Source organism: Alternaria rosae (genome assembly GCF_020736505.1).
Source record: "Alternaria rosae strain MPI-PUGE-AT-0040 chromosome Unknown BKA58scaffold_7, whole genome shotgun sequence".
NCBI classification, from domain to species: domain Eukaryota; kingdom Fungi; phylum Ascomycota; class Dothideomycetes; order Pleosporales; family Pleosporaceae; genus Alternaria; species Alternaria rosae.
In genome coordinates this window covers 1307349-1329397 of record NW_025763576.1, presented here as the reverse complement: position 1 = coordinate 1329397, position 22049 = coordinate 1307349, and the positions used below count along the sequence as shown (strand labels likewise).

General features: G+C 52.6%; 8 protein-coding genes across 8 annotated transcripts; 4 read left to right on the top strand and 4 right to left on the bottom strand.

Annotated features, from left to right (window-relative positions):
* Position 1: 1 nt before the first annotated feature.
* BKA58DRAFT_388592 (eukaryotic translation initiation factor 3 subunit J) lies at positions 2 to 1651 on the bottom strand. Its single transcript, XM_046170670.1, has 5 exons — positions 1497 to 1651; positions 1328 to 1422; positions 551 to 1248; positions 239 to 498; positions 2 to 191 (listed from the first exon to the last, which is right to left on the bottom strand). The coding sequence occupies exons 1-4, from the start codon at positions 1513 to 1515 to the stop codon at positions 483 to 485; spliced, it is 828 nt and encodes a 275-aa protein (XP_046023425.1). The 5' UTR covers positions 1516 to 1651; the 3' UTR covers positions 2 to 191; positions 239 to 482.
* Positions 1652 to 1756: 105 nt separating this feature from the next.
* Positions 1757 to 4045, bottom strand: BKA58DRAFT_211437 (ribosomal protein S5 domain 2-type protein). Its single transcript, XM_046166053.1, has 3 exons — positions 3871 to 4045; positions 3587 to 3816; positions 1757 to 3537 (listed from the first exon to the last, which is right to left on the bottom strand). Exons 1-3 carry the CDS (start codon positions 3914 to 3916, stop codon positions 2116 to 2118), a joined length of 1698 nt encoding a protein of 565 aa, XP_046023424.1. The 5' UTR covers positions 3917 to 4045; the 3' UTR covers positions 1757 to 2115.
* Positions 4046 to 4359: 314 nt separating this feature from the next.
* Positions 4360 to 5883, bottom strand: BKA58DRAFT_388585 (uncharacterized protein). The gene is made up of 3 exons (XM_046170669.1): positions 5825 to 5883; positions 4762 to 5770; positions 4360 to 4711 (listed from the first exon to the last, which is right to left on the bottom strand). The coding sequence occupies exons 1-3, from the start codon at positions 5845 to 5847 to the stop codon at positions 4685 to 4687; spliced, it is 1059 nt and encodes a 352-aa protein (XP_046023423.1). The 5' UTR covers positions 5848 to 5883; the 3' UTR covers positions 4360 to 4684.
* Positions 5884 to 6009: 126 nt separating this feature from the next.
* Positions 6010 to 7022, top strand: BKA58DRAFT_471028 (uncharacterized protein). Its single transcript, XM_046175211.1, has 3 exons — positions 6010 to 6370; positions 6484 to 6596; positions 6650 to 7022. Exons 1-3 carry the CDS (start codon positions 6134 to 6136, stop codon positions 6816 to 6818), a joined length of 519 nt encoding a protein of 172 aa, XP_046023422.1. The 5' UTR covers positions 6010 to 6133; the 3' UTR covers positions 6819 to 7022.
* Positions 7012 to 10047, bottom strand: BKA58DRAFT_211421 (uncharacterized protein). The gene is made up of 2 exons (XM_046166052.1): positions 9300 to 10047; positions 7012 to 9248 (listed from the first exon to the last, which is right to left on the bottom strand). Exons 1-2 carry the CDS (start codon positions 9765 to 9767, stop codon positions 7161 to 7163), a joined length of 2556 nt encoding a protein of 851 aa, XP_046023421.1. The 5' UTR covers positions 9768 to 10047; the 3' UTR covers positions 7012 to 7160.
* Positions 10048 to 11843: 1796 nt separating this feature from the next.
* On the top strand, positions 11844 to 12797 carry BKA58DRAFT_441767 (uncharacterized protein; the record flags this gene model as incomplete). Its single annotated transcript, XM_046173848.1, has 1 exon — positions 11844 to 12797. One exon carries the CDS (start codon positions 11844 to 11846, stop codon positions 12795 to 12797), a length of 954 nt encoding a protein of 317 aa, XP_046023420.1.
* An 839-nt stretch (positions 12798 to 13636) lies between these two features.
* Positions 13637 to 15249, top strand: BKA58DRAFT_319279 (P-loop containing nucleoside triphosphate hydrolase protein; the record flags this gene model as incomplete). Its single annotated transcript, XM_046167708.1, has 2 exons — positions 13637 to 13815; positions 13872 to 15249. The coding sequence occupies 2 exons, from the start codon at positions 13637 to 13639 to the stop codon at positions 15247 to 15249; spliced, it is 1557 nt and encodes a 518-aa protein (XP_046023419.1).
* Positions 15250 to 18169: 2920 nt separating this feature from the next.
* BKA58DRAFT_211349 (forkhead box protein J2) lies at positions 18170 to 20838 on the top strand. The gene has a single exon (XM_046166051.1). It carries the CDS (start codon positions 18411 to 18413, stop codon positions 20682 to 20684), a length of 2274 nt encoding a protein of 757 aa, XP_046023418.1. The 5' UTR covers positions 18170 to 18410; the 3' UTR covers positions 20685 to 20838.
* The last annotated feature ends 1211 nt before the right edge of the window (positions 20839 to 22049 follow it).

The window sequence follows — 22049 nt, the reverse complement described above, 5'->3', positions numbered from 1 at the left end:
CGCGGGATGACGTTCCATCAACACATGTTGCCCCGCGTTGTGATGTATCGGAGTTTGGCGAAGCGGCATTGGCCGGCACCAACTCAATCTCCAGATGGCTCACTATCGTGTCTGGAATGTGGGCTGACAGTAGTACACCCAGCTTCTGTATTCACCGCTGGAGTAGGAGAGTTCATACACGCTTCACCACACTACCGTTGTGAGACAAAATGTTTCAACACTGGGTGGGAGGAAATACCATGCTCGATTCTAAGAATCAGACATCTTCTGTCTACGTGTGTCTATCTATAATGCACTGTACATGCATTAAACCCATGCCGCTTCGCCTCGAAGCACAACCGTGAAATAGACGCGTCAAGCGCAAGACGCCATGCACGCATGTTCCGCTTTTGATCCTGAAATCACCAACCGCGACTCCAAACTGAATGATGAGGAATGAACTCCAATATGAAAGGCGTATGTATAGGAAGCCCCGTCATGCCTCACATGAAGTCATCACTATAGATCCGTTAGCATCTGTGAAAGCCAGACAGGCTCAAACATGACTTACTCGCCAAAGTCGTCGTCATCGTATGCCCTAGTATCTGCCCTGACGCCGACGTCTCTGCTCGCATTGAGTGTGGTCTTGGTCTTTGCAGCCTTGCTCTTCTTTCCACCCTTCTCAGCAGCCTTCTCCTCCTTCATCTTCTCATTGCTCAATGTCGTCAGGCCAGACGCAATCTTCTTGATCTGCTCACTCGGCAGATCCTTAGCAATCTGCTTGGTAAACTCCTGTAGGAACAGCGAGTACTGGCCCTTCTTAGAGTTGCCAGCAATCAGAGGTGTGAGAGTCTCGCGGAGCTTAGTAAACTGGTCCTTGGTATTGGGGTTGAAAATGGCGAGGGAGGAAAGGTCGATGGCGTTGCCTGGGTCGGACTCGTCGGCGATAGTGATGGCTTTGCCAGTACGGGCCTTGGGAACGACGCTCAGGTCGCCAAAGAGTTCCTCAGCTTGGGCGCGCGAAGCGTCGAGTTCTGCCTGGCGCATTCGTTCGCGGCGTTCAGCCTCAGTCTCTTCTTCATCGGTCTCGCCATCCTCTTCCATCTGCCGCCGACGTAGTGCGGCCTGCCTGTGCTCCTCGATTCTTTGCGCCTTAGACTTATGGTTTGCCTTCGCCTCTGCGTCCGCCTTGGCTTTTGCCTCTGCGGCCTTCTTTGCCTTTTCGCGTTCGACTTCCGAATCCTCGGCGGCGTCCCATGAATCTAGTACCTGTTGTGTCCAATGTCAGTAATTTTGGTCGTAGCGGGGCTTGGAGTATTCAAGCGCGGGGCATGGTGGGCTGACGCACATCGTCGTCTTCTTCCTCATCGTCGAACTTGCTGCGGCGGGCGATGGGCGCTACCTGTGGGGATGTGGGAGGAGTGCTACCCTCATCCTCATCGTCTATCAAACATGTCAGTCCCAAGTCTTTGCATGGCCATCTTGAATCGCGCGCGGTGGCAGCGAACATGACGTACCCCACTTTCCTGGTGCCATGGTTGCAGTTATTTGAGAGAAGGTGTGGATTGTGTGGTGTTGAAAGTAATGTATCCAAGGGTTCTGACGGCGGCGCAGGGTTTTATGGGCGAGTGGTGTGGGTGAAGGAAACGATCAAAGGTTGACTACGGCGCAAGACAATGGTTGGGCTTCTGCAGGTGTCGCGCGTGGCTCGCTTGATCTACCAAAAAATTAGCTGCCCAATCACACATGGTACGCCACATTCACTCTTTACCTGCACACTTCGATTCGCTACGACCTTGTGTTTATTGTAGGTGAAATGCAGGCTAGAACTGGCAGTACAATGAACTGGTGCATGAGGAACTTTCAGATTCCATTATTGCTGTCCTGCTCACGCTAGGCCATACTTCAGCCACAGGCGCCTTGCAGCCAGATTGTATCAGCCATCTCATATCTACAAGACATTACTTCTTTAGCCTTTTCCTTCACGCCTGTCAAGGCTTCAAGTAAAATGAAATCCCTATATCTAACTAAAAAAACAAAGAAACAAGAACGGAAGATGAAACTCGAACCCAACCAGGACATTGCCAGAACATGTTGGAAGCAGACGAGTTGTTTGGAACAAAAGACCCGAGTTTACTACTCGGGAACCTCCCAGGGTCTCCAGAATTTCCAACCCTCTCTAACCTCTCTGAGGCCCTTTCGTTTCGAGCTGGACACGCCGACCAGTCTTTCAATACCGATTGTGCCCTCAGCCCGAAGGAACTTCTCTTGATCGATCTCCTCTCCACCTTCTTCTTCATTCCCATTGTGTAGGACAGCAGGCCAAAGCACACCCACTCCGTCACCGGCAAGCGTTGTCTCAAACTTCTCGAAGCCTTCCTTCTCCAGCTTGACCTCAAGAGAGTCGAGAATCTTGTACTTTAGCTTTGTGCCATTGGATATTACGGATGCGGCGCCGCCCCCGTCCGCTTCGGAAGAGGCGTCAGATTCGTCTGATGAGGTATCGTGGTGCGCGCCATTCGCATGACCGTTGGTGAGGGCTGGTGGTTGGGGCTTAAGGATGGTAATAGCGCATCCTCCGCCTCCTGCACCTGTAAGTTTTGTCCAGCCAATGCCCGTATGATCGATAATTTCGCGGATACGCTCAAGTTTGGGGTGTGAGACGCCCAATGAGACGAGTAGCCCGTGGTTCATCGTGACGAGTTCACCGAGATGTCTTAGTGAGTCTGGAGATGTTGAATCGAAATCGGGGGATGTGAGTAATTTGTGTGCAGATTCCGTCACTAGGCCAATAGCATTAAGGATGTTTTCTGTGAGGGCGGGGTGCACCTTGAGAAGGTTGGCGACCTTGGCGACTTCTGTTGCCGTGCTGCGCGATTGTCGTGTGTTTACGAGCAGCAGTGGGAGCTCGGGGAAGCTATGCAATGGTATGACTAGAGGTGGCTTGTCGTAGTCCCTCCGCTGGAAGAGAACCGCTTTGCCGCCTGAGGAAACGGTATTGTCGACACCTGAGGGATTTCCGTGTATGCACATCTCCCCGACGAACGCCCAACGGTTGATCCGCTCGATGTTGAGCTCACACTCTTGCGGCGGCTGGTCTTGGTGAGGCCCGCTGAGTGCACGTATCTGCAGGAGCATTGCCGTGCTGAGGCAGACGGATATACTGGCGCTGCTGCCCAATCCAGCACCAATGGGAATGGTAGATCGTAGTGTGTAAACGCACGGAGGGACTTTGCGCGACGCGAGGGAAAGGAAGAGGTATAGGAAGGAACATGCGGAGGCGTGGTGAATCTTGCGTATCGACTCGGGGGCTTTCGGTGATACTTCGTCGATGAAGGGCTGGATGGCGGCCATGAGGTCGGGGTCTAGCGAGGTAACGAGGTCGTAGTAGTACTTCTTCTTGCCTGACTTGGAGAAGCTGTCCCATGGCAGATCATCGATATTCCACGTGTGTTCCATCTGTATGTCGGGGAAGCGCAATTTAACTGTCCGATTCGATTTGGAGAGGAACGAAACGTGGAGGTAGGAGCGGAGCGATATGGCGGCGGCGATGGCAGCCTGCAGACGGTCAGCATGTGTCCCGACACGATTGTGCTATGAATCCTACCTTGCCGTGCACTACCGCGTGTTCTCCGTAGACGATGACCTTGCCGGGTGCAGAGACCATGAAAGGAGGCATCATGGGCGACGACTGCTTCCTGTGCAGCGCAGGAGCGCCGCTCGGCTTCGTTGTGGAAATGGAAGGCATGTCAGAGGCCAATTGCGCGGGCATGGAATCTATAGGCGAGTGTTCGGGTGTTTGGGTGGAATGCGACGATGTGCGCGGGTGAAGGCTCGCTGCGTACGGGTTAGCCATACATGACTTGGACAACATCGGGACAATTGCCTTACCGGGCGCGTCGACGGTTCGTCTGCGCATGCTGCCGTTTGCTGCCATGGCTGATGGAAGAAGAAAAAAAGTAACAGGTGACAAGTGAGCGTGAGTGAATGGAGTAGGGAATTCGCAGTCAAGGAGGCGTCGTGCTCAACGGGCGGGCCAAGTTCCAAAGTCGGGCGAGGTCATTATACATGGGCTAAGTCGGCGGCGGACTAGTGATCAGCTCCACCATGCAGGAACTGACGGGGGTAATCTTGCATCCCTGTTTTCCGGAACCGCCCTATGGCTGCCGGCACATTTCTAACTTCTAACAAATGCACCGCCTGCTCTGCCCCAAACTGCTTCTCTCCTTGGTGACGCAACGCAGGCGCGGTCACGTCCCATTCCCTCGGACTATTTAACGAAGCCCCGCGAACAATATCAAAACAGTCCCTTGCCGTTGCGCACTCGTCCTTTACAGCCGCAGTAAGCTTGATGAGGGGCCTGGTGACGAAACACTAAGACTGACGGGTCAAACGCGGGGAATATTCAATCAAGTCTTGTCAATTGTAAGCCCCAATAGGCCCGACATGACCATGCCGGCCACGCAATCGTCGGGCCCCGACTGTTACGCAAAGCTTACAGCCACGCAACGCAACGCAACGCAACGCGATTCACTTATAGAAAGACGAGAAGCAAAGGCCAAACTGGTCGTTCTGTAGAGTGACATTTCTATGTCCTCCCTTGCAATTGCCTGGAACATGATTATAGACCCTAGCAAGTGCATGCCAAACAAAACAACTCGATAACTCCTCGCTATGCATGTACAGATCGGATCATCCGGATAGTCTACGATGGCGTCTTGATCATGAATATCTGTGAAACATTAGTGAGGACCTTATCACAGGAGCACCATGTAGACACACCTCTCTCATTGCTTGTGCATCCATTGTCGCAGCTTTCTTCTGGCGGATCCACCGCTGTCTGACGGCGTGCATACCTCTTGGAGTGTACGAGAGGCCAGCGGGAACAGGCGTGGATGTGTTTGACACGGGCACCGATGAGATCGTTGTCGGCGCGCTCTCGTCTTCTTCACTTTCTGAGCTCGAGTCGTCTGAGCTGTCCTTTTTCGCCGCCTTCTTTGCAGCTTTCTTCAAAGCCTTCTTGGCCTTCTTCTCCTCCTTGCGTGCCTTCTTCTCAGCTTTCCGTCGTGCCTTGTCCGTAAGCGGTTCTGGGTCGGATGCTGGAGCAGCGACATCGTCGGTGGAAGATTCCGCATCGGATGAAGATGCCCGTTTTGATTTCTTCAACTTGTCTTTCTTCTTGTCCTTCTTGTCCTTCTTTGACTTCGATGTTTCGCCTTCCTTCCGTGCTTCGTCACGCAAATCCATGCTCTTCTTCTTGCGCTTCACCTTGGGCTCGTCGTCGGTGCGCTCCTCTCGCTTCCTCTTTTTATCCTTCTTTTGCGATGAGCCATCCTCGCTCTCCGACTCAGTCTTGATCTCCACTTCCTTCTTAATATCGGAGCCCTTAGTAATCTTGTCGCCCACCAGGAAACCACCGCTCACAAAGTTCATCATGCCGTATTTCCGGTACACAAACGCCCTCTTCTCGATCTCCTCTCGCCTTTCCTCTTCTTTCTTGACCTCCGCCTCATTGCCATTCAGACGTCCAAGAATGCTCTCTAGTCCTGCAAGGCCAAAGTTTTCGGCGCGCTCACTTCCTCGCTTTGCGCCCAAGCCAAGGTTATCGTCTTTGAGGAATACTCGAATATGCGATTGCGAGGCAGCGGTATAATGAGCGGCGTGGGAGGCGTCTGTTGCGCCCAGGGAGTTACCGGGCTGCCATCCTTGTGAGGTCAATATGCGATGGCCGAAGCGCGAGGTGTTGTTCGCCCAAGTGGTGTTTTGGGGATCGTTGGAGATCTTCGATCGACTGGTGTGGCGTTAATTTAGCAGGAAACAGCCAGTGCCAAACTGGCGAACATACTTCTTCGGCGCTGCGAGACCCATGCTGAACACTGAACAGACTGAGTGATTTGGTGATTGTTGAAGAGAAAGCGGGAGTCCGCAAACACGAGCCCGAAAAAACTGTGGATGCACGCTAGCGCGGAATCTTGGCGCCATCCATGTGGGGAAGCCATCCCTCGCCGTGTCCAAGCCTACGACTTTCACCCTCCAACTCGCAAGCTTCCATCACTTGAGCCACAACGACTTTCGCAATACGAAGGTCTCAACAAAACGATTGATTACCACTTTCACTCATACCACTAACCATCAGCACTTACCAACAGCAGCCATGGCACCACCGCGCACAACCAAGGAATCCACACCCACAAACCCCTCCACAGCTACCACTCGCCAGAGTGTACGGTACTCTCGGAAACACGTCATCCATGAAGCAAATGATCTCGAAGATCTCGGCCAAGGCAATAGCGCAGTCGACGATGAACACGTTGGAGATGATGAGGCAGAAGCATTGCAGCGCACTTCCGATGGCACACTGGAACAAATGATGGTGAAGATGGTAGATGACGTATGTTGAGATGGACCCAACAATAACAGGCTGTCGTCTTCATATCTGCATCTATGTTCCACACTCGCCTAGTCATTCGGTTGTCGAAGGCATGAGGCTAACCCCTTGTGCAGCGACGCAAGTATCACAACATGTCGAAGAAGAATGTAGGTATAGCTTACAACAAGAAGAAAGAGGAGATGGGAGAGGCCATCAACGTAGTCTTTGACACACACGAGACCGATGCGTAAGTAACGTAGTTATGGAAAGTTGATGAACCACAGACTAACAGTATCTCAGATCAACAGCCCACCAAACACAGCTCAAACGTCTTCAAGATCTTCTCGGCCAAAAGATCAGTATCGAAACCGCCATGGGTAGGCAGCTAGCGAGCTTGCAAAAGATATACAACGCGCACTCTCGTGATCTGGAGACAGTCATCGAAAGCCGGCTACGGGAGATGAAGTGAGCCCTAGAACTCCGGGGACAAAAAGAGAGCGATGAGCCGGGCATGCGCAGAATGTTGCGGGCCTGTCGCAGGGACAGCCCGCCACTACAAGTGTCACGAATCTCGTCTTGAGCGTCATGGGCCAAGTCATAGCAGAACAAGCAGGCAATGCCTCCTCAAAGTTGAGGTCTCAGGTATTAGAGTAATGTAATATAATTCAAGGATATCATAAGAATAGACCAACCAGCTAGTTCCTGTAAACTTGCATGTTGAAAAGATTCCCGCGTAAGTTTCCGCTGTGCGCAACGCTCATATCTATGCATGGTCGCGCCTGAAATACCACAAACGCCATTGTCATGCATGTCACCTCCGGTACTCCGGCAAGGCTTCGCTTTGCCGCCTACTATCTTGTGGTGCGCCCTGCGTACTTCGACCTGGGCGTACAGCGCCCACGAGATCTTCGTCTTCGTCGTTCAGCGCAGGCGCCGAGGGTACCAATTGTACGCTCCGCATTCTATCGATTGGTGGCGCTGAAGGAGCATGTGAGGACTCTCCATCTTCATCATGATCCGTGGGCGGTGCACTTCTTTCCATTTCCAGTCTACGTCGCTGCATTTCCTGCTTGTCATCGGTAGGTTCAACATGTGATGATGAACCAGCGACGTACTCTGGTGCGGAGCCTTGTGCCATATGGGGCGATTGGGGTGGTAATGGCGGCAGTGGTTTTGATGGGTCGTTATCTTCTCCATTAATGGGTGGCTCTGATCGACTGGGATGTATGGTATGCGAGGACTCGGTTCGAATAGTTCTCGTCTCGTCATCTGTAATGTTCGTAACACGACGTTGTAACGACGGTGATGACGTCATGCGTGACGACAACATTGGCGAAGATGTCGCACGGAATGGGGGCGGAGGATGGGCTGGCATCGAAGACGATGAAGCTACTGCGACGTAGGGAGGGTTTGGATCATCCTCTTCTGGCAGCACAGGCGCTGACGCCGGTATGCCATATTGAGCACCCTCTGAAGGCGTGGATGATCCAGCAGCATCCGGCGGTTGAGAAGGTAGTAAGCGTTCTTCTGCTCGTCGCAACCGTTCTTTCTCTGATATCCCTTGCTCTTCTTGAGGAACAACTGCAGGCACAGGGAACACTGGTGCCCTGCCTGCGCTATGCTGTTCGTATCCCGGGACGTCGTCATATGTTGGATCGAAATTGTAGTCGTAATATTGCCCATTCTCGTCCTGCTCGTAGTAGTACTGATCGTAGCCCTGCTCATCGTTGTATCCTCCGTAGGCGCCATTGTCATCAGCCGGCTGTTCCTGTATCTGTTTCTTCTTGCCGTTCCTGTCGCTGTCTCTAGTACCGATAACAACTTCGAATAAAGCAGAGATGATGCCCTTCTCGCGGCGAATCTGATCGGTGTCGACAAAGTTGCCTCCCCAGGTCGAGAACATACTGCCGCTAGCATCGTCACGTGTCATGGCAGAGGTGCCTCCAGCTGCAGAAGGCAGATTGACAAGCCCAGCGTTGGACACCATTCGGTCGAGGCCTGTGAGCTTGCCTTGTATATCTACAACGACCTCGACATAGTACTTGAAGGATATCATTGCTCCCGGTACGTTTGATATTGTGGGAAACGCCTCATCCGGTACGCGCACCGCACACTTCACCTCGGCCATTAGCGTTCTGGGATCGACGAAAAGTGGTGCAAACGATTGGCATAGATCCTTTCGGAACAAATGACTGGATCCAGCTGATGAGAGGGACAGGCCTCCTAGGCCAGTCCTCGATTTCGGATAGTAATCTTCTGACTTGGTCTTGTCGCCTTTGCTATTTGGTACGACAGGCAGTGCAGGATGCATGTCAACTCTTGCTTGACGATACAACGTGATGATGATACCTTTCAAGCTTCGTATATGCTTCGTATGGTTCACAGTCACTTTGATCGGTATTTGGTCGCCTCTGAGAAAGCCGCCCTTGAGTACGTCGATCGTGGCTGTGATTGTCTTTCCTTTCAGCGTCGCTCGACTTCCATTTTGTGAGTTTGATCCATCTGTAGCCGTGTTGATCGAGCGAATGCCGTACTCCGTTCCGGAAGCGTTTCCACTACTCCTTTGACTCTCGTAGCTCACATCGCTAGGCGAGGGGCTCCGTGGACCCTCCGTCTCATCGATGATCTTGGTTGCTTCTAAGGCGGGCCCCACTGGCTGAGGCTCCGAACCAGAAGGTGTATGTGGCGTTTCCTCTATTGGCCTTTTCCGCGTCGATCTAGCGCGTGTTCGTCTAGATATGGGTTCCAAGGAAATGACACGGGGCTTCAGCTGCGGTACGGGTGCGATGTCGATCGAATCGGTGAGGTAGACCTTTGTGTCGCATGACGCAGTCGGCGACATGGTCGTGGGGCGTGTCAAGGTGGCATTGAGCATGTAAGATATCGTTCCACGCTCGAACTGTAATTGGCTGTTAGTTAGTCTGTCAGTCGCAGACGAATCGCTACTTACGTCAATACTGCTGGGTAAGCCTTTGGAGGGGAACTCGAGTTCGAAGTTGAAGTGGTATACACCCTCAGCCAGTCTTCCCTCGCCGCAAAGCACAACCTCGTCCTCGAACAGCGAAACGAATCCATTGCCAAAATAACTCACTGCCTTTTTTCCTCTCCCAGAGCCGACTGTTGAGCAGTAGTTCTTGTAAGCATCTCCGGGAGTATTTGGGTTCTTGAAAACCTGCGCATAACCGTGCAAAGATACGACCAAATGAGTGATTCTCAGGGGTTTGACGATCTTGATAATGACAGTCCCACTAATGATGTCCCCCGGCGTGTAATGGCGATGGGGATCATCTGATTGAATATAGAATTCGGTGTAGTTGCGAGATTTGGATGTCAATGGCGATTTGAGCCGAGAGAGAAACGACCGGCTCGACACTGGAGAGGACGGAGTAGCAGCTGAACGTGTCTGGCTGGAAGTCATACTCCGTGTACCAGGCACATCATGCGGCTATCCGCAGTATAGATGGTCGTCTCCGGGAGCCCACGCGATTCTACAGATGTGCCAGAATAAGCCAGTCGCTTGGGCTGCCGGGACGAGCTGTTGCGCGCAAGCACCGGTATCGGGAGGCGCGCGCGACCGGCGGTAGGTGTATCGCGAAAATGGCTTTGCGTGGCTAGTCAGAACAATAGGCGCAACAAGCACGGCGGAGGACGCGGTCAGGTGTCCGGTATATGGTGTTGTGGTTCTTGGGCGATCGCTTCGGGGCTGGCGCACGCAACGGCGACGCGCAACTGTCTCAGATGGACGGGGGGCTGTGGTGATGGAGATGGACGACGTCGGTGACAAGCAACTGGATAGCGCGCACCTCTGGTCAGCATTGCGGTGGACACGGCGCAATCGTGGCAATACGGTGATGTCTCTCGGTCCCACGCGGGGAACGACGATGGTGATGGTGGCAGTGCTCTCTAGCGTGAGCAAAGACAAGCCGCCGTGCACGGCGCCGCAGCCCCATGGATGCTAACGTGACGAGCACGAGGCGGACAGCGGACAGCGGACAGCAATCGGGACGCTTGTGGGGCGCGAAGGAAGGAAGGGATGGATGTATGATGGATCAGCAGTTACGTACAGCTTGGGTCGCGCAGAAGGCTTGTTCAAGAGCCGCAATGCTCTTGGCTGCCAAGTCGTCAAAGGAACACAGGGTCTGTCCACGGTGGAGAGTGGTTGAGCGGGGGCTTTTGGTGGGTGCAAAAGTTCGGTCTCATCAGTAGCACCTGAAGATTGTTGTTTAGTTGAAGTTTGGAGGCCCGACGACGCGTTATGTACGCAAGGGCAGGAAAGCACTGCCTGGGTCGTCGCCAGCTATACAAGAAAGTTACCCGCGGAGGCAGACACCGTGCTCGCTGCAGCTGCACACCATGCGCGGATGAACCTACGCGGATCCCCGGTGCTGGGTCGCTAGGCTGTTGCGTTGCACGATTCTTTTTGCTTGCCCACTCGGCCTAATCATATGCGAGTTGCGTTGTCTCTCGATACCGCTTCCGAAGCTTGCGGAGGCTTCTCTTGGGATCAAACCGACTAAGGTGAGCACTGAAGCTTGCGAAACAGCTAATGTCATAAGAGCGACCCATACAGTATCGAGTCTGTCTGCAGCGCTGATGAAGTCTGGCGCCAAATGCTATTATGTTTAGCCATCCTGCATCAGCGAAGGGACAGGCCCACTGCGGTCTCGATCATGCCGTCTGCATCCTAGCGCGCGATCGTAGCTAAGCTTCTCTGCCAAGCAGGTCATCAATGCTTATGTCGCGCTGTTAGTGCGTTACGGCCATGGATATCCTTTACATTTTCGAGAGTACACTTATCACTACCTCCCTGATTCTCCTTTCAACGACATTGGTAAGCCACAATATAACATGCTACCGACGCGCACTTACAGGTGGGGGGTAGCTTGGTAGACGCGCGGACGAGGTACCTAGGTATTCCCGAGGCCTGTTGTGGTTCTGCGATAAATCGTGACTGGAGGGCTCTTTCTTCTAACATTCGCGCTCGCGCTCTAATGGATATCGACGGTAAAGTTCTTTGTGTACCTTGCATCGTTCCTAGGTACAGACATCTCGTGATGGAGATTCTGGACAGACACTTACAACCACTGCATTTCAAGCGAGACCTAGACGAAAACACGCAAGTGGATACGCGAAACCACGACTGTAAACTGCCTGTAGTAGTTTCATCGTGTACCTCTGTAAATTGGTACTCCTCCTTGCCATGTTAGCAACAAAAGGAAGCTGTTCCAAGCTGCTACTTTTGATACAGTATACGCAACACCTCTTTTCTCGAGCTACGATATAGTAGATTCCCTCAATCACATCTGCATCTACTTAGATCTTACCTCCAAACGACGTCAATCCAAGGTCTGCCGTCATCATCATGGTCATACTTCGATAACAAGCCAGCAAAAAACTATAAGGAACTGCAAGCAGGAGGCGAAGGCCTACTACGGATCAGCCCAGCAACGTATCGATAGCTGGAAAGCAAAAAGCTAAGAGTATTCACCCTACTATGGACTCACCCGACACACTCAAAGCTAGCTTCGCCGCGCTCCCAGAAGAACTTCATCTAGAAATCTACAGATGGGACGCAAATCGCATGGTCCTCAATACCGTTCCCAGGATCAAACATGTGCGTTGGATGGCGACTGCATACCATTCTGGCACCATTGGAGTCAGTCGGGAGATCCAGCAAGCTGCTGGGGACGCGTTGTATGCACTCGATCGAGAGAAGGAAGCACACCTTGTAGTGCACTCGAAGGGCATCAAGCAGTTGCCTCGCCTCTTACAACTACTCGCACATACATATACCTGGGGCGAGCGCTGGTTTCAAGCCAATACACCAAACGCGACAGATTGTCAGCAACATTGGGTGCGAGTCAAAAGGTCAACCTCGCATGATCTCAACGCACTACTTTACGAGTACCTTAATCCCAGCCGTTATAAGGAAATTTTCAGCGAACTCGGAAATTCATCGCGATCACCCACGCTTTCCGCACTGGTACGAGACTGGTTTAGTGATATTGCTACGAAATGCAATACTGCCACCCCAATCTCCGTAGATACAACGGAACGATGTCTCCTAGTCAAATTCTTGGAGATGACAATGGACAAACTACAAAACCCAAGCACGAGCGGAGATCTTGAAATATCTATCACCGTTCCCACAGCAAATGCCACTTATGCAGACCCCGACGGCCAGAACAGGGAGTTGTATCTCGAACACTTGTTGGGATACATGTATCAACTTTTCAAGACATTCCGCACGCATTTCCGAATCAGATTTCGGCTCCTTGCTGTTCTAAGCACTCCAGCAGACGAGTTGATTTGGACACTGGTCGGTGACGATTACGCCAATTTCATAGAGCCGGGCTATCTCATTGTGCAAAAGGGGGATGCTGATGATTTTGAGGTAAATTTTGGCAGCATCACGCGTGTAGAGTACGAGGCACTAGACATGGCTTGATCGTAGCTGGTGACGGGTACGACCTCACAAGCTGTCTTTCTGAAAGCAACATGAAAGGAGTCCAAGACTTGGGTTATCAACATCTTAAACGGAAGGAGCCCCAAGGAATGCGTCTGGGGTGTACTATTTCTGTAATTCATTCCATAATCCAGCTTTGAAAGGAATGGAAGCAAGCTCTTCAACAGCCAGACGCTCCACTAACACAGCGTCTCTGAAGTGAAGCAGTATGCTACAGTAGCCTCCTACGCTTGAGCGCGAAGCTTCGCAGAGGAGATCTACCACTCATTTCAATATCGAGACTGAACCTTGAGTTTTAGTGTTGTTTGTGAGTAGGGCGTGATCTTAGGTATTATAAAAGAATGGCTGACTCAGCGAGCAGTCGCAGAAAGCACAGACTGACTCGGGGCGTCGAACTTTTTTTGGCCGGAAGGCAAACTAAGGGTACGATTGCTCTCAGTATCCACAACCCCTCGGCGTCTTTACTTTTCTCTAGTTTCTCAGTGCGGATTACTTTGTATGTACGAATGAAGATAATGAAACTAGTTTCACACTCTCTCTCATCTAGCCCGTTCGCTCTTGCTCGTCTCGTTCAGCCGCGCTCTCTAGCAACTAATACAAGATATAGCCTCATCTCGACAATCCCCTTCGCACTCAACCGCAGCCAGCACAGACAATACACCTCACTTCCAGCACCAGCATCAGTCCCAGACATGTCCGCACCACCGAAGCGCAAGTGGACTCGCGGCGGCAGAGGAGGAGGCCGTGGAGGCGGCGGCGGTGGCGGCGGTGACCGTACCAACGGCACGCCTGCGCGAGGACCTGCGAACTCTCGCTCGACCATGTCGCAGCAACCAAAACGTCCTAGAGTTGAAGACACACTGCCGAAGCCAGATATGGGAGTCGACGTACGGCAGATGTACAGCACTGCGGCGGGCGATGCGGCACCGAAGCCCTTCTCCGACCTGAAAAACAAGCTACACCCAGCGTTGCTCAATGGCTTGGACAAGATGGGATTTGAGTAAGCAGAGCCCCTCTTGCGTTGCACTCTCCCGGCGCGGTCGCTAACTATTACAGATACATGTCCCCTGTTCAACAAAAGGTTCTCACCGAGCTGCCCACTCTCTCCTCCGACTGTGTTGTACAGGCGAAGACAGGTACAGGCAAGACCGTGGCCTTTCTACTGCCTGCGATCCAAAACCTCCTAGCCGGTAACATGCCTCGGAAAGGCAAGGTCGCCATCCTCGTCGTCTGTCCCACTCGCGAGCTGGCTCTACAAATTGCGAAGGAGTGCAATGGTGTCACATCGTGTCTGCCCCAGAAGATGGAGTGCCATACTGCGTTTGGTGGTACTTCCCGTGCCTCGAACCTCAAAGCCTTTATGAACGGCAACCCTACCGTCTTGGTCGCTACTCCTGGCCGTCTTGACGACATTCTGGGTGAAGAGGAAGTTCGCGAAAAGTTCAGTGATCTGAAGACGGTTATCCTCGACGAAGCTGATCAGATGCTCGATGCCGGATTTGCACCTGCGGTCAAGAAGATACTCAGGCGCATTCCCCCAAAGAACGATGGCTGGCAAGGAATGTGCTTCTCTGCCACACTCCCCAAGGAAGTTCTTGACATCGCCAAGATCGTCTTATTCCCTGGTTACACACATCTTTCGACTGTCGACCCGAACGAAGTGCCGACTCACGAGCGCGTACCACAGTTCTTCTTCTCTGTCCCTACCGTCGGTCAGACTTTCCCTGCGTTGTCAGCCCTGATCGAGGAGGAGTACAACCAGAACCCTACCGACTTTAAAGCCATTGTCTTCGGTACCACTGCGAACGGTGTTGGACTGCTGTATGACCTCTACCGAAATGCGCTGCCCCAGTTCAAGCTATTTGAGCTCCACAGCCGCATGTCTCAGCCTGCACGCACACGCACTACCCAGGAGTTCAAGGACGCTCAAAGCGGTATTCTGTTCGCATCCGACGTCGTCGGGCGCGGCATGGATTTCCCCAATGTTGGCCTCGTCGTTCAGCTGGGTCTCCCCTCAAGCACTGACCAGTACGTTCACCGCGTCGGCCGAACAGCTCGTGCTGGTAAGGATGGGCGCGCCGTCCTCGTTCTCTTCGAGCAAGAAGCCTTCTTCCCCAGGATCAACAAGACTCTGCCCATCAACCCTTACCCCGTCGATCTCGTATCACGTCTACCCTCGCACCAGGCAAACATTGACCGAGCCTTCACCAATGTCGATGAGACATCGAAGTCAAAGGCGTACCAGGCGTTCCTTGGTTACAACAAGACTTTCGTTAAGAAGCTTCAGATCTCTACAGCCGATCTAGTTCGTCTGGCGAATGATTACGCGTACACGATGGGCTGTCCCGAGCCGCCCATGTTGGAGAAGTCCACAGTCGGCAAGATGGGCCTGAAGGGAATACCGGGTCTCAGGATCGGGTCTCGAAGGTCCTAGATACTCGTTGAATCCTTGGAAGCAGAGATTTCGAAGCCGATGAACGATGTCTTACTTTGTCTGGAGTTCACATAGATCATTTGAAATTAGCACATTGCCAACGAGCATGTCAGCATTGTTGGCGGAATCAAGAGATAGACATAGACCTTTTTGGTGCACTAAGTTAGTACCTAGATACCCGAATATTTTCTCTTCGATACAACGTTGCATGTCATTATTGCCATCATGTGTTTGTGTCACACTCAGCATGCTTTGTATGCCTTCATTCGCAGAACGCATTCTCGTTCATCTCTCACACGATAATTATCTGCCTCGGAAGATGTCCTGAAGACCGAAACTGCGCCTATTATATATTGGAACGCAAGTCAATCTGCCCTTTAGGAACAGAACAGATAGAGGCAATTGTACGTTCCATTACACATATTAGCAGACCCAGGTACATCATCGCTGACTCTTATAGTCATTCCTCCTAAAACTATGCCACTGTACCCATTCAACTCAAGTATTATCGGCCTATTGAAATTCCGTCCACCAGGCTTCGGGATAATTTGTAGCATTCTCAAAACGCTTGAAACGTGGTCTGATGTCTGTACGATCGCTAGGCTCTTACGTGACGGCACCGACGTGAAATTACATAGTCAAATGACCTTACTGTAAAGACACTGACAGGTTCAACTACCCGAATGTATCCGGTTCCCTCCACAGATCATGTACATCCTTGTGCATTCCATGATCTTCATTAACGTCTCGTAAAGCATACACCCATCGACAGTGAGGGACATGATTAATGTGGATATGCACATTACAACGTTACATGCCTAGCAATGTGACCCTTTGCAAACTTTCCGATGGTGATCTGGTCGGGTATCCCACTCAAGTGCCATGCCCACAGGCTGTACCATGCAGAACCGCAGCGGCACATTGTGGCAAGGGTAGCATGAGCTCTCATCCAGGTACAATTTAAGGGTCAAGGGAACCTCCCCGACGCAACACACGCTCGCAGCTCATGACAGGTCGCGTGAGCGGTTTATTGCCGGCTCGTTCATGTCATGAGTTCAAAGCATGACAGGCAAGTGTCGAAGCATACGTCAGCTGTGCGATCAGGTGAGAAGATTGGAATGAGCAGACACATAAGTGTAGGGCGTGTAGAACTGAGTGAGGCCCGGTGTTTGTCCATCTGGCCTTCCCATTTCCTGGACTAAGTGATGGTTTGTATACGGTTTCAATTTTACAGTCTTAGACTTCGAGTAGGGTGTTCGAGATTCAAAATGATACGATTTATGTTTTCTCTGATTGGCCATAGGACTGTATTTCCGCAAGTACCGGCCCTGGATTTTGGTGTCCGATCCGACAGCACTGTAAACGTCGGGCGGGAGATTTCACGGACGGAGTGAAGCAAGCAGCGACAACGACCAGTCGGCGCCCTCCGCTTTGGAAGCATACTTCCCGGTTTGGTTACACAAGCCTGTTTGCGGGTTTAAGCGCACGAGAGAACAGACGCTGTTGAGGTCGAAGTTGCGGCTACCCGCTGATCACCATGATGAGCCGTCCGCCCCACGCTGCTAATCACGGAGGAGGCTCCGCATCGTGATCTGTAAAGACTCGCTTAGGAGGTTATTAATGGAACCACAGACGTTGTTGACGGGTACCTAGCCGGCACCTGAGCGTTGCGCCTTTCAACAGGAGCTGAGCCGCATGATGAAAGAATATCGTAATGGACAGAAGAAAGAGCAAGAAGTGTTCAAGTCGGTAGACCGGATGCGGCATATGCGATATGACTGTTGAGTGGGGTGCAGTACTGGGGTAAGCTGACACGCAGGCATGGTAGCGAAGGCTTCCGCGCATGAAGACGGCATACTCGGAGCGCACTACGACGAGGTACCCGATTTTCACGTAGTGTTCCAAGATGAGTTTTCGCGCATGTTGTCGACCAGATGACAGTTCATCTCCTTTGCGAGTTTGTGATCGCGATGCAGGAGAAGTTCCGTGCGCTGGAGTTGAGATCGAAATGAGGTGTCGGTGGTAGCCTCGAGAGACCCTTCTGGACCACGAGGGTAGCGATGCAGCGTGGACTGCGTACCCCTGGTATGTGGGCGTGTGGCTTTAGTGGTTGAGCTGAGCTGCACCTAAGGCCAGGGTGCAGTTTGTCGAGTTTCATGCGCCCCTAGTGTTCGGATCAGAATGTGCCACCGTCTGGCACTCGATAGGCTGTGCATTGCGCTCCGGGGCGACTCCCTAGGCATACGATAGCTGTTATCCACCGGCCTGCAGGATAGCTGGCTGCGACGAGGCAGTTGTTTCACCGACGCGTTGCACTGGCGCTTGCACGTCGGTGGCTCTCCCAGTCTTCGCAACAGGCGTTGGGTGCTGGATCTCACGGCGGGCAAAAGCAGATGGTTTCAGATGGGCGTCAATGGCAGCAGCCTTACCGTGCACGCCCACTGCAAACAGCTGGCTAGTGTAATTGCCGGCGCGAGGTTGTTCCTGGGCAAGATGGGCATGACGTGCGATCGATCAGAGGGAACTCGTGCTCGGACCCCCTCATTGGCCACGCTTCCTTGCTCCTTCCTTGTAGGTGCGTTTGCGGTGGCAGCCAAGGAAGGTGCGCTGCAGCTGCCTCCAAGCCTGCCTATTGCCCTCTTGTCCTGCCCGCTTTCTCTCCGCGCTCCAGCAGCGGCCCAAGATCTCCTCTTCTTGTTTCATCGCCCACTTTGTGTCTTTGAATCCCTCCTGCTGCATTCCTCCATTATTTGCTATCAGAAGAAAACGCACACCGCCCTCCCGCTGCAGATCCGGCATTACTGTCGTCAGAGGTTCTTTTTAGCGCCCTTAAGCGAATTGCTCCGCTGCCTCATCCCATCAGCACAGGTTAGATAGCAGCCCACGCCCCCTCAAACGCGCTCCTTTCTCACAAAGTCACGTAGAATTGCACCGCACATGACAGGCAGCATACTCCCTCCGACAATTGACAGCCCACACCTTACCGCCCCTTCAACGACTCACTTGGCCGTCGTCACCGCAATCTCAGTCAACACCGCACCCGCCGACCGTGCTTAGTCGCCTCGACGGACCCATTTTGAATTTCTAGACGCGACTTCACGCGTCAAAGCGTCTGGAGAGACTATACAAGGCTGTTGATGCCCTTGTAGCCCAGTCTCGCCATGGCTGCAGCGCGTCGACAACATTCCATGCAGATTTTTCAGGACCCTGTACAGCCTCACGACCACCACCAAGTAAACGCCTTTGATCCACGCGACCTCGACGCCTTCACGTCCATCACCGACGTGTCCAACAACTCAAACACCCTCCTCGCCCCTCCCGCATCCTTCACCGCCAAAGCATCGCCCCGCAAGACCCGCCAAGTCTCCAGCTCGCCTCCACCCAGTGCCCTTACCGAGAAGGGTCTCAACACGGTCAAGATACCGCCGCCGCAAGAGCAGTGGTTTCGCACCGACGCGCCCACCAAGAAGGTCCAGGCTGCGCTTTCGCAAGACTCCAATCCAATGGTCGGCGAACTCCAGTACTGGTCCGGCTATCCGTCCCACATGGATAAGGAGAACGCCTATTATTCTGGCCCCGTAATGTCCGCCATGTCAGCGGCAGAGCCACCTATGAAGCAGGGAAACAAGCGACCACTGATGGACGCTGCCCCATTACGCGACCGCACTAACATGAACATCACCAAGAAGCAGAAGTTCGTCAAGGACATCAAGATCGAAGACGTGGACGGACCGCTACCCAACCCAGACCAAATGCCCACTGTTGAGGACGACGGCAACAAGCCTTCTTACAGCTATGCTATGCTCATCGGCATGGCTATTCTAAGATCACCGAGCCGTCGGTTGACCCTCGCGCAGATCTACAAATGGATCTCCGACACATTCGCTTTCTACCGCAATTCACAAGAGACTGGATGGCAAAATAGCATCCGCCACAACCTCAGTCTTAGCAAATCGTTTTCCAAGCAAGAACGCCCCAAGGACGACCCTGGAAAAGGCCACTATTGGGTCATTAATGCTGGATTCGAGAAGCAATACCACAAGGTCAAGCCTGTACGCCGACCGGCACCTCCAGAATCCCTTGCTCCGGCATATACTAGTGATCTCCCGCGTCCTTCCACATCCATGTCGGCTAGCTTCCCACCCATGAGTTCGACAAAGGGATTTGACTCGAGCAAATTTCCGGAAGAGGCCGAGCTACCTTCTTCCGAAGCTACCATCCCTTGCTCTGACCCTGCTGCGCATGACGGACATGATCCTATTAGCATGCCGCCGCCCCGTCAGATGCCATCTTCGCCTCCACCAGCCGACATCCACTCATCACCTCCTCCACCTGTCTCTCGATCTCGTTCAGTGCGTGAGGACACACCGCCACGCGCCCCACACTTCGCACCCAACAGCCGCTCGGGCGGATGCCGGCGCAAGTTCAACGGTCTCGGTGACAGCGGTTACTACTCGTCCATCGAATCGTCTGCAACCAAGGGTAACCCAATGGGACCTTTACTCACTTCCGAGGCGGATCTCGATCGTCCCAGTCTTAAGCGTGGACGTGCTGAAGAAGAGATTGCCCGCATACGTGGCTCCTCTTACGATTCTCCCACCAAGACTAGGTCTCACAAGCAGTCTGTCATCTCGTCGCCGGTCCGCCAGGGTACCAAGGTTCTCGACCCTCTTACCCCTGCTATCGTCTTCAAACGGCCTGCTCTTCCACCCGCTTCCGCATCACCTAACACTAATCTACGTAACCACCGTAACAAGATGCGAGAACTAGTAGGCGGCTCACCAGACAAGAGCCTTGCTATGTGGGTTGACACTTCCTTCCTTGACAACAAAGCTTGGAGCCCAGCTGTATCCATCCCCAACGAAGAGAACGTCAACCTCGTCGGACATGGTTTCGAGAGTACCTTTGACATCTTTGGAGATTTTGGCTACAATGAGAGCCCCCTCAAGCGTTCAACCAAGCGCCCCCGCCTCGAACGTGCTGTCACCACAAGCGGTGTTCTCGCCGACATTACTGGCGCGAAGGGGAACATGGCCAACTCACCTACTCCCAACTGGAAGATGTCATCGTCTTTCCTCAATATCCCAGACCTATCGCCTGCCAAGAAGATGTCGCCCATTAAGGCCCCCGTGCTGAAGTCTACTGCATCTACCCCTCTGTCCCAGTTCGCTCTTACCCAGCCTAAGAAAGAGAACGCACACACGGGTCTTACGCCTCCTCAGTCCTTCCATGTTCCTGCAAAGCCGCAACAGCCACAGCAGGATGACGAGGACATCTTCCATCTATTGCACAGTGACGAGTCTGAACCAGGTATTGACCTGCTTCAAGGCTTTGAGAAGATTGGAGCAAGGACCCTGGCCATCGCCCCCAACGGATCGCCCCAGAAGAAGTCTGCGAGACCAAGCTTGGCTCGTAGTTCTACTACTCGATTCTAAATCAACTACAACCCCGCCATCATGACTGGCTTTTGGCTCAATCCTACTTTTGTACGCCACCCCCGGATCTCATCATCTGGATCTGGATACCTCTTTGTTCGCCATTCTCGATACCCCTCATCTTGCGACTACGTCTTTTAGCTCTTACCTCCTGGCCTTCCATATCACGGTGCCCAAGATCATCACTTCGACTCCTCCTACTTTGGATTATCCATTGGATAACTCCGCCTCACGATGTAACGACCAACGATACCCACGATAGCAACGGCTGGCCCTCCTACTCTTAACGTCTAATTCGACATAACTTATTATTGGGCGAGGCGTTGCAAGGCCACGCGGACGTACATATTGCCCCTGTCACTGTGCCTACTACGGTGTTCCGGGTTCCTGTTTCTTTGAGCGATGCAAGCGTAATGATCTATTGAGGCGGCGGCTACTTGACTCAAACAGAGATGGTCATTTTTACATGGCATAATTATGATATGGACGAGAACGAGAACATGCCTGAACGCAGCGGATTCCATAGTATTTCTTGCTCAGCAAATTAAACATGTTACTTGATTCTAAACACTTTGCCTGCCTGATTTCACCCCAGTTCACGAGCTGCTTACTTTACTATTGATTACAAACATGCACTTTAGATAAGCTGATGTTATGCCTTACACTTCTTATCAGTCTGCCTCCAAACATAACTTCCCGTCAAAATAATCTTCCGTGGCCTTTGCTTTTCCCATCTCCTCTTCTCCTAACCCCCTCTCAACGAAAGCCCATTCGTCCCAACAAAGCCCCCCAACCGGCAAAAAGAAAGTTATTTCTCCTCACCTTGCAGCAGCGATAACGTAGCCTCGGCCCTTCGGTCCACCGTTCATGTACCCAAAACACGGGACACTATTTACGATCGTCAGTGCACCTGCATATGCAACGCAACTCTCTAGTCTGTCCTTTACCCCACAAACGGACCACGCAGCTAGACCCTAGGGCATGTATGCCGGCAGTCTCGGTAGGTCAACATGATAGCGTTCCATGGAACAGTATACAGTCGCTTAAGCGATCGACAGAGTTAGACAATACTAAATGTTCATAGCGAGGCGGGGCGGACATGCGTGCATGCACGGTAGCCATGTAGGAGTAGTATGTACATTTATTCGTACGTACATACCCGTAGCGTCCCACGGCAACTTTGGAGTAATCAGAGTTGCGAAAAAGAAGTAACGTGGCATAGCAACTTGGTCTACGCTCTCACACGGGTCTGTACGCATATACGTACGTGCTTCGCCGTGAACCTTGGGATGTCTATCTCCTTTGAGGGGAGCCGAATGTACGCATAGGGCAACTTTCGCAGAATGTACTCTTTCAAGCTTTATC

Bases quoted from the DNA above. Each gene is read 5' to 3' on its own strand.
- BKA58DRAFT_388592 (XM_046170670.1), bottom strand. The intron at 1,249-1,327 runs GTGCGTCAGCCC...TGGACACAACAG, and splicing joins ATGAGGAAGAAGACGACGAT to GTACTAGATTCATGGGACGC.
- BKA58DRAFT_211437 (XM_046166053.1), bottom strand. From the start codon at position 3,916: ATGGCAGCAAACGGCAGCATGCGCAGACGAACCGTCGACGCGCCCG. The intron at 3,817-3,870 runs GTAAGGCAATTG...ACCCGTACGCAG, and splicing joins ACGAACCGTCGACGCGCCCG to CGAGCCTTCACCCGCGCACA. The intron at 3,538-3,586 runs GTAGGATTCATA...GACCGTCTGCAG, and splicing joins ACGCGGTAGTGCACGGCAAG to GCTGCCATCGCCGCCGCCAT.
- BKA58DRAFT_388585 (XM_046170669.1), bottom strand. From the start codon at position 5,847: ATGGGTCTCGCAGCGCCGAAGAA. The intron at 5,771-5,824 runs GTATGTTCGCCA...ACGCCACACCAG, and splicing joins GGTCTCGCAGCGCCGAAGAA to TCGATCGAAGATCTCCAACG. The intron at 4,712-4,761 runs GTGTGTCTACAT...AATGTTTCACAG, and splicing joins ATGCACAAGCAATGAGAGAG to ATATTCATGATCAAGACGCC.
- BKA58DRAFT_471028 (XM_046175211.1), top strand. From the start codon at position 6,134: ATGGCACCACCGCGCACAACCAAGGAATCCACACCCACAAACCCCTCC. The intron at 6,371-6,483 runs GTATGTTGAGAT...CCCCTTGTGCAG, and splicing joins TGGTGAAGATGGTAGATGAC to CGACGCAAGTATCACAACAT. The intron at 6,597-6,649 runs GTAAGTAACGTA...ACAGTATCTCAG, and splicing joins GACACACACGAGACCGATGC to ATCAACAGCCCACCAAACAC.
- BKA58DRAFT_211421 (XM_046166052.1), bottom strand. From the start codon at position 9,767: ATGACTTCCAGCCAGACACGTTCAGCTGCTACTCCGTCCTCTCCAGTG. The intron at 9,249-9,299 runs GTAAGTAGCGAT...AGCCAATTACAG, and splicing joins GCTTACCCAGCAGTATTGAC to TTCGAGCGTGGAACGATATC.
- BKA58DRAFT_211349 (XM_046166051.1), top strand. From the start codon at position 18,411: ATGGCTGCAGCGCGTCGACAACATTCCATGCAGATTTTTCAGGACCCT.